At 37.2% G+C, this 17,069-nt stretch overlaps 1 protein-coding gene across 10 annotated transcripts in view; it reads right to left on the bottom strand.

Annotated features, from left to right (window-relative positions):
- Window positions 1–17,069, bottom strand: part of PDS5B (PDS5 cohesin associated factor B) — a 187,140-nt gene that overhangs the window by 122,523 nt on the left and 47,548 nt on the right. For all 10 annotated transcript variants that reach the window (XM_019039884.4, XM_055360563.2, XM_004054355.5 and 7 more), the window contains exon 2: window positions 2,090–2,216. In XM_019039884.4, the coding sequence (XP_018895429.2) occupies window positions 2,090–2,197 (108 nt within the window). In that variant the 5' untranslated portion in view covers window positions 2,198–2,216. The remainder of the gene's footprint in view (window positions 1–2,089; window positions 2,217–17,069) is intronic.

Here is a 17,069-nt window from a genome sequence, read left to right as displayed (position 1 = left end):
ACAACTCCAATGGAAAGGTGACCACCCAGCATCCACTAGGTGGTGCTGCAAATACTAGGCAACAAGTGGGGCTGGCCACAAAGTATCAATAATGTTAAATGTCTTGGTCCTTTATGCTGCAACGATTTCCACTTGCCATCCAGCTAGACTTCTGAGTAACAAATGGCTCGATTTCTACTGAATTCTCAGAGCAGCTGTGGAAAACACTGCTCCTCACAGAGCAGCCTCTCAGTTCTATTATGCCAGATACCAGAACCAACAGTAGACTAATCCTTGCAACCTGGTACTACATTTAGATTAAGGGTATGATGTCTGGGTCTTTTAGCTTTTTTATTTTATTACTTTTAAGATTTATGCTTGATTGCCTATATGTTTAGGAAAAACAACAAAGGGTAAAAAAGAACTGCATGCATGTAACTATTTATTTCTGTAGATCTCTTAACAAAAGATAAGAGATTAAGCATATTTTGAATAAAATGTTACAGGAAAAAAAATTTTATAAACAGTATCACCTTACACGTTAACAAATTGTTATAATGTATAAAACTTACATGGGTATTTGTACATATCATCCTACATAATTTTTTCATATTTTTCTAAGAAGGAGGATGCTAAAAATGGAACTATAAATTAGGAAAATAAATGAGAAAAAAGTATAACTGGATTACTGCTAGACATAAATGTCTACAAAATAATGAAAGCATATTACAAACATTAAATATGAGTACTGAGGCAATCATTCCACCAACAATAACCACAAAGTTTGTTCAAGGTCCAGAAAATGGGAATTCCTCACTACTGTCTACAACTCAAATGCTGTTATGAAACTCATTAATAACTCATGAGTCCTCCAAATTAGGAAAGAAATCTGAGAAAATAACATCTCTAAAAGACACTAATGCTAATCAGTTTTAAGTGTAGGCTCTGAGTTCAAGATTAGTTTCTCAACAAACAACAGGAATGCTCACTTAGTATAAACAAATATAAGGTAATAAATGTATTAGTTTCTCTAAACATGCAATAGGTCAAGAGAAGGTAAATACATAGAAAATGAAACATGTCATATATAGAAGGGATTCATAGCTTGACTATTCTTAATAAAATACACACCAGTTCCCAACTAGATAAAATATCCACCTATTAGTAAATTTAATCTGCTCAAAGATGATTTTCCTTTGAATAAACATCTGATATCTGACATTCTGATACTTTAAGTATAAACATATACATGTACAATATTAAGACTTTATGTGAAATTTATGATAGTATTAGCATCTTTTTCTCTTTATAAAAATTCTATACACCATGTAGCAATAAAGAAGAGTGTTTTTAAGCCCCTGGATCTTCAATGATTAATTTGGGAACATTTTTCAGCCCTGACATCCAGGTAAATAATAATATATCAAGCAACATAAATATCTAGGTAGATACAACCTCGATCGGAAATGCTCAAAAATAAAGACCATCTAAACTAACTAATAGACCAGCTTAACATTCTCCTTGAACACTATGCTTCTTTATCCATTTTAACAATTACAGAGATCATCACCACCCTAAAGGAAAAGGTGAAAATATTATTCAAACACATATGAAGAGGCCCTAGCCTCATCCATAGAAGTTCACCAGCAATCTTGATTCATTACTACATGTCAGAAGCAGAGGGAGAAGCTTAAAGTGAAGCCCTTTGACCTACTTTGAAAATAACTTACAAGAAAGTAGTACACAGCCTAATTACTCAGTATAAAGACTTAAAACTCCCTTAAAGTGGCTGTCTTTAGAAACTATATAGGAGAAAGGAGACAACTTTGTATAGACAATAAGGAATATGAGTATTGTAGACTTGTTCTTTATACCCAAGTATAGGAGATCCTAGAAAATCTAAGCTTCACCTAATTGCTGTCCCTTTAATCATAGCCAAATAATCCCCACTGTACCTTATATACTCTACTCCCTTAGATCTTTTCTATGCCATTTGCTGCTTTGCTTTGCTTTTTTAAGTTACCCTAACAAGATACATTATAGCCCCATGTGATTTCCACAGGGGACCTCTGACCTACACAGATGTCCAAAAGAATAGAATTTTACTCACCTTTAATCGTCTCACCATCTCCTCTTTAGATATTTTATCTGATATTTCCTTGACCCCAGGCGGATATGTAATTTTTCCATCATTGGTCCTAGTCTTTGAATGAGCCATGACAGAAATATTTCTACCCCTGAAACAAGAAAACTATTAGATGCAAACCAAAAAATAGATATAAACATTCTTAACAAACATAAATGGTAACCTTCCCCACCAACCAAAATTTGTAACTACCTCCTAATTTACAGTAATTTACTTTACCATTTAATGAAAATCACTCTATTGAACATTTCCCAAAATTATTTTTAGAAAAACAAAACTTATTTTTACTTTCATTTCCTCAGTGGCAAGCTTTGTTATTTGTCCTAACCCTCCAACTAAAAATAATAATAATAATAGTAAGCTAGAGAAAAAGAATAAAAAATATATACTTTTTAAAAGCACCACAAAGTACTCAAACTAAAACCTAAGAGAAAATAGGAATCCAAGGAAGTAAGTGGGAACACTGGGACATTATAGCTACTTATACTCTGAAAGCATTTTTCATTTCTGACAAATGTGGGATTCAGTTTTGATGGTCTTATAGGGAAGGGGAACAGAAGTAAATCTGAACATGTCACGGCAGACAAATAGGAAACTCTCCTGACATTAATGTAGGCCACCACCCTACCCTAAGAAGATATACCTGCAAAGGAGAGGGTAAACTAGAAATGAACACCTCTTTTCCCCAGCCCCACCCCCTAGAGGGAACCGCTGAGAAGGCTGCCTTGGTGCTAAACAGAGAAAGGCAACACGAATACAGGGAAGGAACAGGTAATTAGTTTTGGCCATGGGCCTGCACACTTGCTGCGGTTGACATGACCTAAGTGGCCCAGAGAATCTCAAAACATGAACTCACAGACCCCTGGTTAATAACAGCCCCAAGCACCTAACATAAGTAAATCCAAGTCCTGCCTAGAGAAGGGTGCCTTCATCCTAAGTATCAAAGAATCCCCACTATGATGTTTCTAGAACAATGAGCAAGTATCAAGTCAAAAATAACCAAGCAACTATGAGGGAGAACCAGCAGAAATACCACACAACAAAAATAGACACAATTTTTGTGTCTATCAAAGACTGTAAAACTACTATAATCTTAAAGAAATAAAAGACAATTCCAAAAATATCTACAGGAAACAAAAAAAATTATAAAGCTAAACTAGAAGATTTTTTTTAAATAGAACTTCTAAAAATGAAAAAATACAATTACTGAAATTGAAAACTCAACAGGTCAATGTATTCGCAGATACGAAAAACCATTAAAGGCCAGGTGGGATTGCTCACGCCTGTAATCCCAGCACTTTTGGGAGGCCAAGGCAGGCCTTTTGAGCTTAAACTTTGAGCTCCAAAGTTTAAGAACAGCCTGGGCAACATAGCAAAATCCCATCTCTACAAAAAATACAAAAATCAGCCAGGTGTGGTGGCACACCCCTGTAGTCCCAGATACTCGGGAGGCTGCAGTAGGGGAGCTGCTTGAACCCAGGAGGTGGAGGTTGCAGTGAGCTGAGATTGCGCCACTGCATTCCACCTGTCTCAAAAAAGAAAGAATGAAGTGAAAGAAAGGTCATAAGAAATTATCCGGAGTGCAACACAGTGAAACATACAACTGAAATACATAAGGATAGAAAGGCCTAAATGTAGCCTACAATTCATGGAAGTTATAGAGGGAGAAGAATGAGAGATTCACTCATGGGATTCATGAGAGTACCAGAAGGACTAGGTTGAAGCAGAAGCCAAATACCTACAGAGAATATCATAAAATACCAACCTACAAATTCAATAAGCCAAACAGGATTAAATTTAAAATAATAATAATTCCAGAAAACAAACAAAATTTAGAGCACACACAGTACCTTGAAAGGAATAGCATTTAAACTAACAGGTGACTTCTCAACAGCAACAACATAAGCCAGAAGACAGCAAAATGTTATCTTCAAAGCAGAGAAAGAATATTACTGCAAATCTAAAAGTTTACAACCAAGGAGTATAATTTTCAAGTGCAGAGTAAAATAAGGGCAAATTAGCCAAATGAAAACTAAGAGGTGTAAGTATTTATATATAAAGTACCTACAACATTGCTTAGCACATACTAAGTACTATATGTGTATGTAATATACACAATCAGGTTAAAAGAAAAGATTTTTAAATTTCAACATAAACACCTTAAAAGACAATGAAAAAAGTGGATACATGCTGAAAGTAAAAGGATGGAAAATTATGTCATGCAAACACTAAAACCAGTTAAGCTAAATATCAAGTTAAAAAAAAAAAAAAGATAAATAGGCCCCAGATTCACTCTGTGGTATTTACTCAATAGAAACGTATAGTTTGTCCACCGTAAGACATATAAAAAAATGTTCACAGCAATACCATTCAGTTGCCAAAACAGAAAACACAAATGACCATCAACACTAGAATGAATAGCAATTTGTAGTATAGTCACACAGTGGGGGCAAAAAAAAAAAAAAAAAAAAACACCAGCCATGAGAGAATAAATCATTGCCTCACACAATAATACGGATTAACATTACAAACATCTGGATAGGCATGATGGTTCACATCTGTAATCCCAGCATCTGGGAAGGCTAAGGCAGGTGGATCACTTGAGCCCAGGAGTTCAAGACCAGCCTGGGCAATACAGTGAGACCTCATCTCTACAAAAAATAAAAATAAATTAGCCAAGCATAGTGGTGTGCACCTGTGGTCCCAGCTACCCGGGAAGCTGAGGTGGAAGTCCTGCTTAAGCCCAGGAAGTCAAAGCCACAGCAAGCCATGATCACACCACTGCACTCAAGCCTGAATGACAGAGCGGACCTTGTCTCAACACACACCACACACCACACACCCACACACCCACACACACACATCAAAGTGAAAGAAGCCAGACACAAAACACTACATAAGAGTATGATTACATTTATAAGCTCGAAAACAGAGAAACCTAATCTATGATAGTAAAAGTCAGGACAGTGATGTTTTGGGAGACAAATGTTAACGGAAAAAGGGGTGAAAAGATACTTCTAAGATGCTAGTTACACAAGTATTTTCACTTTGTGTGAAGTCATATAGAGCTAAAGACATAAGTTTTGCACTTTCCTGAATGTATGTTATACTTCAACAAAAAGCTTAACAAAACAGATAACAAGAAAAGCTCCAGACATTTAAATCTTTTAAAGCACTTCTTAATAATCAATGAATCAAAAGAAAACAAGCGTAGGATCAACAAAGTCAAAAAATCACAGGTCAATCTTATAAATTTGATAATATAACATTTGAAAATGCAGATAAAGCTGAGAAACTACATCTTATTACCAAAACTAACTCAAGAAAGAAAAAAAATGATTAAGAAACAAAATCAATCATTAACAGATCTTTCCACAAGGAAAAATATCCAAGTCTAGATGGCTTTACTAGTGAGTCCTGTCAAATAAAGGAAGAAATATTTCCCATGTCATACAAATAGTTCCAAGAAATGAAAAACAAGGGAATCCTTCCCAACTAGTTTTAAGCAACTAATTAGCATAACTCTGACAACAAAACCCAATGAGAACTATCAGAGGCCTGGCACAATGGCTCCTGTCTGTGATCCCAGCACTTTGGAAGGCTGAGGCAGTAAGACTGCTTAAAGCCAGGAGTTCAAGACCAGCCAGGGCAACAAAGCGAGATCCTGCCCCTACAAAAAAAATTAAAATGAATAAAAAATTAGCCAAGTTGAGGTGACAAGATCACTTGAGGCCAGGAGTTCAAGGATGCAGTGAGCTATGATTGTGCCACTGCACTCCAGCCTAGGCTACACAGTGAGAGTCTGTATCTGAAAAAGGAAAAGAAAAAAGAAAAGAACAATCAGAGAAAATAAATCACAGACAAATCTTAATCGTAAATGCAAAACTCCTAAACAAAACATTAGGAAACCAAATGCAGCAATATATTCGTAAGTGTTTATCCCGGGAAGGCAAGGTTAAATTCATCACATCAACAGGCTTAAAAAGAAAATCATATTTAAATTATATACTAAACAGATTTTTTCAAATCTCAATAAATTAAGAAAAATTTTATAAATTCAACAACTCATGACTGTAAAACAAAAACGAAACAAGAAACAAGTTTAATAAACTAAGAATTGGGTGAAAGTTTCCTTTATCTGAGAAAAGTAGGACGCTATAAACACCCTACAGCATAAATAATGTTTACTGACAATCCATTAAAAGCTTTGTGTTCAGGAACTACAGGAACATAACTACTATCATCACTTTTTTTTTAATTTGACACTGCAATAAAGATGCTAATCAACAAAAGAGGGAAAGAAAAAGAAATAAAGGGTATAAGGATTTAAAATGAACCAGTCGTTATTCACAGATGATATGTTTATGTACATAAAAACTTCAAAAGGATTTACAGATAAAACATGTGACTTATTAAGACTGAGTTTAGCAAGGATGAAAAGTAAAAAAACATCAATATAGAATCTCGTTCCTCAACTTACAATAAGGTTACGTCCCAATAAACCCATTGTAAATTTAAAATATAGTTAAGCCAAAAGTGCATTTCTATCATATGTCAAGAAACATACCAAATGTGTATTGCCTTCACACCATCATAAAGTCAAAAAATTGTCCTAAGTCGAACCACCATAAGTCAGGGACATCCATAACAAGCATAAGTCACCAACAGGTAACAACAGGTAACACAAATACTTAATGGTAAAAGACTAAATGCTTCCCCTTTAAGATCAGAAACAAAGAAAGGATGTCTACTCCCAGCACTTTTATTCAATATAATGCTAGAAGCCCTAGGCAGCACACAAAGAAACAGAAAATAAAAAGCATACATATTGGAAAAGAAACTGTCCCTACATCCAGACAACATGATTATCTACACAGAAGATGCCAAAGGAATCTACAAAAAATAAACTACTAGTTCATCAAGGTTCCAGGATACAAGATCAACATCCAAAAATCTGTGTTCCTCCTGTGCATAGTCATACATCACTTAATGATGGGATGCATTCTAATAAATACGTTGTTGGGGAATTTTATTGTTGTGCAAACATCATACAGTGTACTTACACAAACCTAAATGGAACAGACTACTACATACCTAGGCTCTATGGTAATAGCCTATTGCTTCTAGGCTACAAACCTGTACAGTATGTTACTGTACTGAATACTGTACACAACCATAACACAATGGTAAGTATTTGTGTATCTAAATGTATCTAAACATAGAAAAGGTACAGTACAAATACAGTATTATAAGCTTATGGAACCACCATCATATATGCAGTCCGTCACTGACAGAAAAGTTGTGTGGTACACAACCGTATATGAAAAAAAGTGGTAGCGGTAACAGGAAAGAACAGAGAGAATACAATAAAAAGTTCTGAAGACACTTTCATATCTATGTTTTTTAAAAAGGACACTGTACCTATATTTCACACCATATACAAAATTAATTCGAGGTACAGTAACAACTTAAATATAAAGGCAAAGTGTTAAAAGCTTTTAGAATATGATAAAAGAGAATAGCTGCATGACTTCAGGTTAGGAAAAACACTAGCAAGAACCAAGTTCATAGTTACATTCCTTCAACCAAAGAAGATACTCAGCCAATGCCTAGGACAAAGCACTCCAGGGAAAGATTGATAAATGTGATAGGCTTCTCTTCCACTGAGTCTGGAGTGGAAGAAAGTCTCTCTGCCTTATTTCAGAGACAAAAGCTGTTCATGATTCATAAAAACAAATACATGAATATGGCCACGACCACAGCTATACAATGTAGACAGAGTGACCTTGTAAAATATACTCATCCATGTAACCAAAAATTTATCAAGCGCCTCATATGCAGAACACAACAGCAGAAACTACAGAGCAAAACACGTAAAATGGGTCTCAAAATCCATGAAGAGAAACAGACATTCCCCTAAATAAGTGAATCACAGTTGATTCTGAAATTATCCTAACAGAAATAAACAACAAGCTTGGAAAAAATAAGACTGAAAGAAAAACCACTTCTGTAAGTGGACAGGGGTAAAGTGGTAATAATACAGAGAATAAAAAGACAGAAAAAAACATTCTGAATAAATCTCAGAGAGCAAATTTCAGTTACTGGACCAGAAGTATCACTGAAGGAAAAGGTGGAAGGAAGTAAAGGGAGCTAAGACGGAAAAAATAAAGAGACAACAAAGAGGGAGGTTACTCAATTTGCACTTCAGTCTTATAAAACAGCATTGTAAGGAGAGGTTTGAAACACCTCTGTGAATATACACAGGTTGTTTTTCCTATGAGTAAAACATACTGGCCCTTGTCTACTAAGCAAACTCTATAGACCTTAAAGTCTCATTTTAACTTTTTCTGACCTCAACCAGGCAGAGCTAGACTCTTCCCCTACAGCTAGTCACACTTTGAAACTACTACAATTAGCATTTATCACATTGTATCTATTGTACTTATTTCTATCTTTGTCTCTCCCACTAGACTGTAAGCTCCTTAAGAAAAGTAGCATATAACATTTATGCTAGCATCTATCTGCTAGCATCTATCGCATATAATAGCTACTATCAGTAGTAGGCACTCAGGAAATAATGAATGAATGAACGACCAGAACTATTCGAAGAAATTATGTTTACAGCAAAAAGTAGAGCTAGACACAGGAGAAATTAAAACAAGTTAGAAAACTACTGCAAAATTCCAAGAAAGAAGTAATGAGGAACTGACTGTAGGCAATGACTACAAAACAAGAAAACTGATTCAACGACTTATGAATGATTATACCAGAGAAGCAGAACACGATTATAAGATTCGAAACCTTTGTTCCTAGAAGGCCATTTATTTAAATATTTATTGAGAATTTGCTTGGTGCAATATACTAAGTACTAGGAATACAATGATGAGCAAATGTACAAGAAAGAGCTCTGCCCTCGTTGTAATGGAGATGGGGGAAAACCCAGAGAGAGAGATTAAGTCTTGGGAAAAATAAAGTTTGCTCTAGAAGGCAACTGTAGATTATACATCTAAAGTTCTAGAAAAAAAGTGTAAAATGAGAAAATATTTTTAGAACAATTTATTGTTCATGCTTTATGGGTTTACAAGATGAGTAAAGAAAATGAGTAGGGTGAGCTGAGATACCAACACTAAACCTTAATGAAATACCTATAGTGACTGGGGTGGTGGGAGCCCACAGGGGAGATAAAGAAGGAAAACAGAAGAAAGTCAAGAAAATGGCTTTAGAAAAATGAGAGTAATTGTTACAAAAATCTACGGAAAAAATGTTTGAAGATGAAGGGGTGATATATAGTGATATTACAAAAACCTAGGCAAAAATGTTTGAAGATGGAGGGGTGATATATAGTGATGATTACCCTCAGTGAAAACATACAAAATGACCTCAGCAAATACTCCCTTGAATTTGACAGGATATTTGAGAAAAAAGTGTCCAGAAAATGATGGGAATGAATACCAAATTACGAGATAAGAAAAAGGTGAAAAGAAAAAAGAGGAAGCAGAAAAGGAGCAACACAGACGAAGAGGGTATCATTGTCAATGAAAAACAGGTATTGATACAGAGCTGCTCCTTAAACAGAATGTCAAATAAATGATTTGACATATAATAGTTCCTTTCATCTTTGGGGAATCTCAACTATTCACTATTAAGGTAGAGCAAACAAAAAATGAAAAATAACTGCACTTAGAAAATAGTCATATAAAACTGGCCTATATCAGACTCTATTTTATAAACTATAGTATATTACAGAAAAATGTGATTTTTTTTTCTTTTTTTTTTTTTTGAGACGGAGTCTCACTCTGTCACCCAGGCTGGAGTGCAGTGGCGTGATCTCGGCTCACTGCAAGCTCCGTCTCCCAGGTTCACACCATTCTCCTGCCTCAGCCTCCCGAGTAGCTGGGACTACAGGAGCTCGCCACCACGCCTGGCTAATTTTTCGTATTTTTTTAGTAGAGATGGGGTTTCACTGTGTTAGCCAGGATGGTCTCGATCTCCTGACCTCATGATCTGCCTGCCTCGGCCTCCCAAAGTGCCGGGATTACAGGCGTGAGCCACCACGCCTGGCCAACAATGTGCTGATTTATCAGTTTCTCCATTTAAAAAATATAAACTTTAAATTTACCACCAATTTATAGTAAAACTATAACCTAGAATTTCCCTTCTTTCAAAGGGTTATTTGAAACAAGCATTTTCAGAAAACAATTCAGTTCAAAAATTATCATATGCATATTATTATATTTACATTTTTATGTTCAGCATGAACAGTAAGCATAAGAAAATATTCTAATACTAGGCCACGCACAGTGGCTCACGCCTGTAATCCCAGCACTTTGGGAGCCCAAAGTGGGCAGATCACCTGAGGTCAGGAGTTTGAGACCAGCCAGGACAACATGGCGAAACCCCGTCTCTACTAAATATACAAATATTAGCTGGGCATGGTGGCGCATGCCTGTAGTCTCAACTACTCGGGAGGCTGAGGCCAGAGAATCACTTGAACCTGGGAGGTGGAGGTTGCAGTGAGCTGAGATAGTGCCACTGCACTCCAGCATGGGTGAGACAGCGAGATTTCGTCTCAAAAAAAAAAAAAGAAAAGAAAATATTCTAATACTAAAGATTTTTTTAAAGTTCAAATAAAATGATCATTAATTAAATATATGAGAATCTTTTAATGACACTGAGTACAAGAAAAATCAACGAAATGGTCATTCTTTAATATTATCAGACATAAATAAATGTTCATAGATGTAACTAAACAAGAGACTGTAGTAAAAAAATATGTAAGATATTTTCACTGAATAGAAAAGGAAAACAAAGTACTGACTAAAGAGCAAGAGCAATCATAACAATAAGCAATCCTATTTTTTAATTGATTTAGGCATCCAAATCAACAAATAAAGACCGGCATCTGCCAGTTTCATGTTGATTTTTCTTAAAAATTCACAGTCACAGAAATCAAATCAAATCACCACTAGAATCCATACTGGGCCATGTTAATTTAAAGCTGTTTTTCCTTCTGGGATTCCACTCCAGGTTTGAGGTGGAATTCAAAGGAAAACATAAGATTTTGTGAAGAGTCTGATAAAGCTACAGAAGGCAGTCTTCGCCACAACTGCTACCTCTTGCAACCAGCAGATGGTGCCCTCCATAAAGACAACTCTTCAGTACACAATAATTAAACAGTGTAAGAAGTTTAGCTTATTCTTGTTGAGGGACAACCAAAAATCTAATGGGAGTTTTTCCTAAGAGAAAAAAGGCTAAGTAAATTATGCTATTCTCCCCTAAGCATACAACTTGAAAGCCCTGTTTACATATTTTCCAACTGTTTAAACAAAAAGCTGCCTTTTTCAACATACAATTTTTTGACTAATCTACCATGCAGCTTGAATTAATCTTTATTAATTCAAAATCAGTGTATTTATGTTATTCCTTATTTGTTCTGGTAAAACAGTGATGGTGAATACTTTAGGAAGTTCTTTTAGAAACTGGACCCTTTCTTTGAATACATATTTTTGTTAATGTTTATTTGTAAAAGGGCAAACATGGTCACCTGCCTACATCATTTTTTAAGGACCATCAATGTTATGGAAGATACTAAAGTTTAACTGGCTCAAACAGAAAAGGAGCCCCAGGCCCTGGAATATCTCGACCTGCATCAGTTTCTAACCGCACAGAAAGTGTTCTGTTAAATCTCTTTAAAGTAATTCTTGTATATTAATAGTGATAATATCTCTCATTTATTGAGTGATTAGTATCTCTCTGGTCAGTAGTCAACTCGATATCCCATTGTGGGGGGTGGGGGGGTGGATAAAATTACGAATTTTTCTATTCACGTCATATCTCCAACACACCTTCTTGTACAACACCGCCCTGCCCCACGCCCCCATGTAGACTGCTGCTGCTTCATTGAGAAAACAGAAGCGCCATCAAACGGAAACCCTCAGCCTCTTATTACCCAATTTACATGCCTATGTACATTTGCACCCATTCCCTCCCTTCCCTCCTTCCCCATTCCTTCCTTCCCTCCCTCTTCCCTAATACCAGAAAGGAAATAGCCCTCCTCACATCAAAACACTAACCCCTTCATAAGCACACAAAATCCCATCCTCTACTCAAAGACTTTTACTTGGTTATCTCCTCTTTCCCCCGTATCAGCATCCTCTGTGTCTACTAGATACTTTCTCTCAGCATTCAAATATATTCTGTTATTGGATGGATGGAAGGCATTCAGGCAGGAAGGGAAAGAAAATACAACATACCTGCTTAGACTACAAATACCTCCCCTGCCTCAGGTATTGTCCTCTCTCCCAAATTACCTTCACAGACAAGCTTCTCAAAGAGTAATCTATACTATCTACTTTCAATTCCCATTCACTATTCATATTAATCCAACCTGGCTTCCAAAGAGTTCCCCACCTGCACACTCCACCTCATCAGCAAAATGCTTTTGCCGCAGATTGCACTAAATCACTAGCAGATTGCAAAAAATGACAACAAATTTTTCCATTCCTTGTATCTACACCCTTACAATGTGACTTTGCTGCTCCTCCCATCAACAAATAAAAGTGTTTTTTCAGACCTAGAATCTGAGATGGCGTTATGACTCTTTTAGGCAATGGGACATTGAGAAGTTTAGTAAGTGTTTGTGCTCTGGGTTAGCTTACCTACTGCTCTTGGAATTCTGCTATGGAGATGTCAGCAAGTCCAAGCTATCCCAATGGAAAATTAGAACGTATATGCACAGAGGCACACTGTCCCAGCCATGGTCATCATGAACAAGCCAGCCCTAACCAAATCACCAGGTGACCACAGAGGCATATCTGTAGACGCATAAGCAACCCCAGCTAAAATCAGCTAAGCCTGGTCCAGATCAGTAGAACCACCCAGATAAGCCAAACCCAAATTGCCAATATACACAATTGGGAACAGTTGTTTTCAGTAAGTCAGTCTTCGGGTGATTTGTTATGCAGTAAAAGCTAACTAAAAGTCATCAGTTGACCTCTATGTTGCCAAATCAAGTGAACACTTTTCTAATCCTTATTTTATTCATCTCAGCAGTATGATACACAGTTGACCGCAGCCTCCTCCTTGAAACATTATTTTCCTTTTGTTTCTTCTAGTAACACATTGCCTTTTCCTGATTTTTTCCTACCTTACTGGTCATTCCTGTCTCCTTTGTTGATTTCTCTTCTACTCAACCTCCAAATATCAGTTAACTCATCAGAGCTCAATTGTCTTTTTACTGTTTATGTTCTTCTCCCAAGGCTTTTGCCCTAAGCTTTCTTTTAATACATACTCCATAAAGATCTCTCTTTTCAACTCCAGTCCGCACATACAATTGTCTACTTAACATTTCCACTTGGGTATTCTCAAAGATACCGCGAACTCAAGATACTCAAAACTAAACAAAATGTCTCCCAATTTTTTTCTCCCTCCAAAAAAATCCTCATTCTTCATTCCTCTCCCTCTTCAGTGTGTGTTGCCTTCATGTACCCATTTCTTCCTCGCAGTTTTCTGGGAATGAAGCTTGGCAATTCCCTTTCAATATTTACAGTCAACAATCAAGTCCTATAAATGCTACCTTGCAAAATGTAAATGAAATCAACCCTTATTTAGCCATTACTTCACCACAACATAAATCTACGCCACATCCAACTCATTCTTCAGAGAGCAACCAGAATGATCTTAATAAGCTAATCTCTTCATATCACTGCCTTACTTAGAATTCTTAAATAGGTTCTCACTGCCCTTCGAATAAGTTCCAAATATACTAATCTGACCATTTGCTCATTACACTCCAGTCACATCTCTATTCCTTGAAGACACTAAACCAAGATCCTTCTGTCTCAGGGTGTGCTATTCCTTCTGCTTCAATAAACTTTTTCTCTTCTCTAGCCCTCATGCCTGGCTAACACTGCTCTTTCAAGTCTCACCTGTCAATCAGGGAAGCTGTCCCAAATCTACTCAGTCTAAATAAAATCTCAACTGCATGCTCTCACACCACCCCTGCACTTTTGCTTCAAAGAATTTATCATAAATGTAAATACAAATTCTCTAATGTGTTTCCCCTTCTGAACTGTAAACTATATGAGAAAAGTTTAGGGATCCTAATTTGTTCACTGCTACATACCTAATGCATAACACAATGCAGGTTAAAAAGCAAAAGCTAAATAAATGTTCTTACTAAGATGAACTATATAATTATGCCCACTTATAAACAAGAAAACTGAAGTTCAAAAAGGTTAAATAACTATGCTAAAGTTATCAACTGAACTTAAATTGAGCCATATCTGATTCCAAAGCCTATGCCCTTAACCTAATGGTTTTCCAACTCTGGTGCACTGCTGAATCCTCTAATAATCAGACCCAAACACTTCCATATGAAAAAAGCTCCATCAGGAAATTTACATGCCAAGTTTAGTAACAAATGCCTTAACACTACAATATAGTGCTAATTCTGCCTACTATCTCTGTAAGCATTTCTGATACTTTATATACGTAAGCATGACAGCTTTTTTTAAAAACAGATCATGGTTTTCAAAGCTCTTTCATGCACACATTTTCCTTCAAAATTCTATAAAAGTAGGAATCATCCCTGTTACAGATGAAGAAAATGAAGTTCAGAAAGCTGACGAACTCGCATACAGTCACCCTGTAGTAAGTGGCAGAGCAATGACAAGAGGTCAAGTTTTCTCGTTTTTACTTCAGGCTCTTTAGGGAATGCTGAATTGGAAATTAAGAATCAGAATACTAGGCCGGGAGCGGTGGCTCACGCCTGTAATCCCAGCATTTTGGGAGGCCGAGGGAGGCAGATCACAAGGTCAGGAGATCGAGACCATCATGGCTAACACGGTGAAACCCCGTCTCTACTAAAAATACAAAAAAATTAGCCAGGCGTGGTGGCGGGCGCTTGTAGTCCCAGCTACTCGGGAGGCTGAGGCAGGAGAATGGCGTGAACCGAGCAGGCGGAGCTTGCAGTGAGCCGAGATAGCGCCACTGCACTTCCAGCCTGGGCGACAGAGCAAGACTCTGCCTCAAAAAAAAAAAAAAAAAAAAAATCAGAATACTAAAAAATCGGAGCAAACTGAACAGAAACAAAAACGTTAGCCCAACCAGAAACTCAAGGCACAAAGATATTTTAGCTTAATTAGGTGACTACAATGGCACTAATTAAAAAGGCCAGGCCGGGCACAGTGGCTCACGCCTGTAATCCCAGCACTTTGGGAGGTTGAGGCGGCCAGATCACAAGGTCAAGAGATCAAGACCACACTGGCCAACATGGTGAAACCCCATCTCTACTAAAGATACAAAAATTAGCTGGGCATGCTGGTACGCACCTGTAATCCCAGCTACCTCGGAGGCTGAGGCAGGAGAATCACTTGAACCCGGGAGGCGGAGGTTGCAGTGAGCCAAGATCACGCCACTGCACTCCAGCCTGGCACCAGAGCAAGACTCTGTCTTTTAAAAAAAAAAAAAAAAGACAGGCCAGGCATAGTGGCTCACACCTGTAATCCCAGCACTCTGGGAGGCCAAGGCAGGAGGGTCACTTGAGGGCAGGAATTCTAGACCAGCCTGGGCAATACAGTGAGACCCCCACTATCTCCACAAAAAAAAAAAAAAAGTAATTGGCTGGACATGGTGGTGCATGCCTGTAGTCCTAGCTTCTCAGGAGGCTGAGGCAGGAGGATGGCTTGAGCCCAGGAGTTCAAGGCTTCATCAAGTTACTGCACTCCAGCCTAGATAACAGAGTAAGGCCCTGCCTCTTTAAAAAAAAAAAAAAAAAAAAAAAAAAAAGGCAGTAAGAAATATTGCTGAGGTTGTGAAGAAACTGGAACCCTCATATTTTATGGGAATGTAAAATGCTGCAGCCATTTTTGAAAAACGTTTCACAGTATCTTAAAAGGTTAAATGTTGGCTGGGCACGGTGGCTCATGCCTGTAATCCCAGTACTCTGGGAGGCCAAGGCGGGTGGATCACAAGGTCAGGAGTTAGAGACCGGTCTGACCAAGACAGTGAAACTCCATCTCTACTAAAAATACAAAAATTAGCCAGGCGCAGTGGCAGGCACTGTAATCCCTGCTAGTCGGGAGGCTGAGGCAGGAGAATCGCTTGAACCCTGGAGGTGGAGGTTGCAGTAAGCCGAGATCGCACCACTGCACTCTAGCCTGGGTGACAGAGTAAGACACTGTTCTCAAAAAAAAAAAAAAAAAAAAGTTAAATGTAAACTTACAATATGACCTAGCAATTCCCCTTCTAGGTGTCCATCCAAGAGAAAACCTATATCCACACAAAGACTTTTACCAGAATATTCATGGCAGTATTATTCATAATGCCCAAAAAGAACAAACAATCCAAATGTCTATTAACTGGTGAATGGATAAACAAAATGATACTAATTGGAATAAAAAGGAAAAAAGTACTGAAACAAAAGTGAATCAACTAGATTCTGTGCATGTACATATACATGTGCACATATTGGTGAAGGTGTTATAAAAGAAATTGGGACCAGTTAATCTAAGTCTTTAAGTCTCTGATAAGGAGTCTGGTCATTATCACATAAGGCAGTTGTCATTTTTTTTCTTTCTAAGAAATTTAAAGAGAAATGAGATTTGTATTTTAGAGAATTTCCAAAGACAAAGACATACCAGCTAGAACACAGGAAGACTGCGGGAGTCTATGAGGGACTGCAAGCGGCTCACTGAAGCAGTAACAGGAAGCTCTGAACAATTGGAAGATAACATAAGAGTATTTGAAGAGAGGATATAACAGAAAACAGGAGAGAAGTATAGTTTAGTAGGAGAAAAGAGATTGAGACAGAAGTAAAATCCAGGAGGCACTGCATAACATTACAATGTAGCTCTTTAAGATGACAATAAAATAGGCATAAAAGTACCACCCATATTGATATGTAAGGACCCAATGTACCATACTGTATACAGGACAAATGAGA

This window comes from Gorilla gorilla, chromosome 14 (assembly GCF_029281585.2).
Source record: "Gorilla gorilla gorilla isolate KB3781 chromosome 14, NHGRI_mGorGor1-v2.1_pri, whole genome shotgun sequence".
Classification (NCBI taxonomy): domain Eukaryota; kingdom Metazoa; phylum Chordata; class Mammalia; order Primates; family Hominidae; genus Gorilla; species Gorilla gorilla.
The sequence above is the reverse complement of the archived record's forward strand: the minus strand, read 5'-3'. Positions and strand labels throughout refer to the sequence as shown.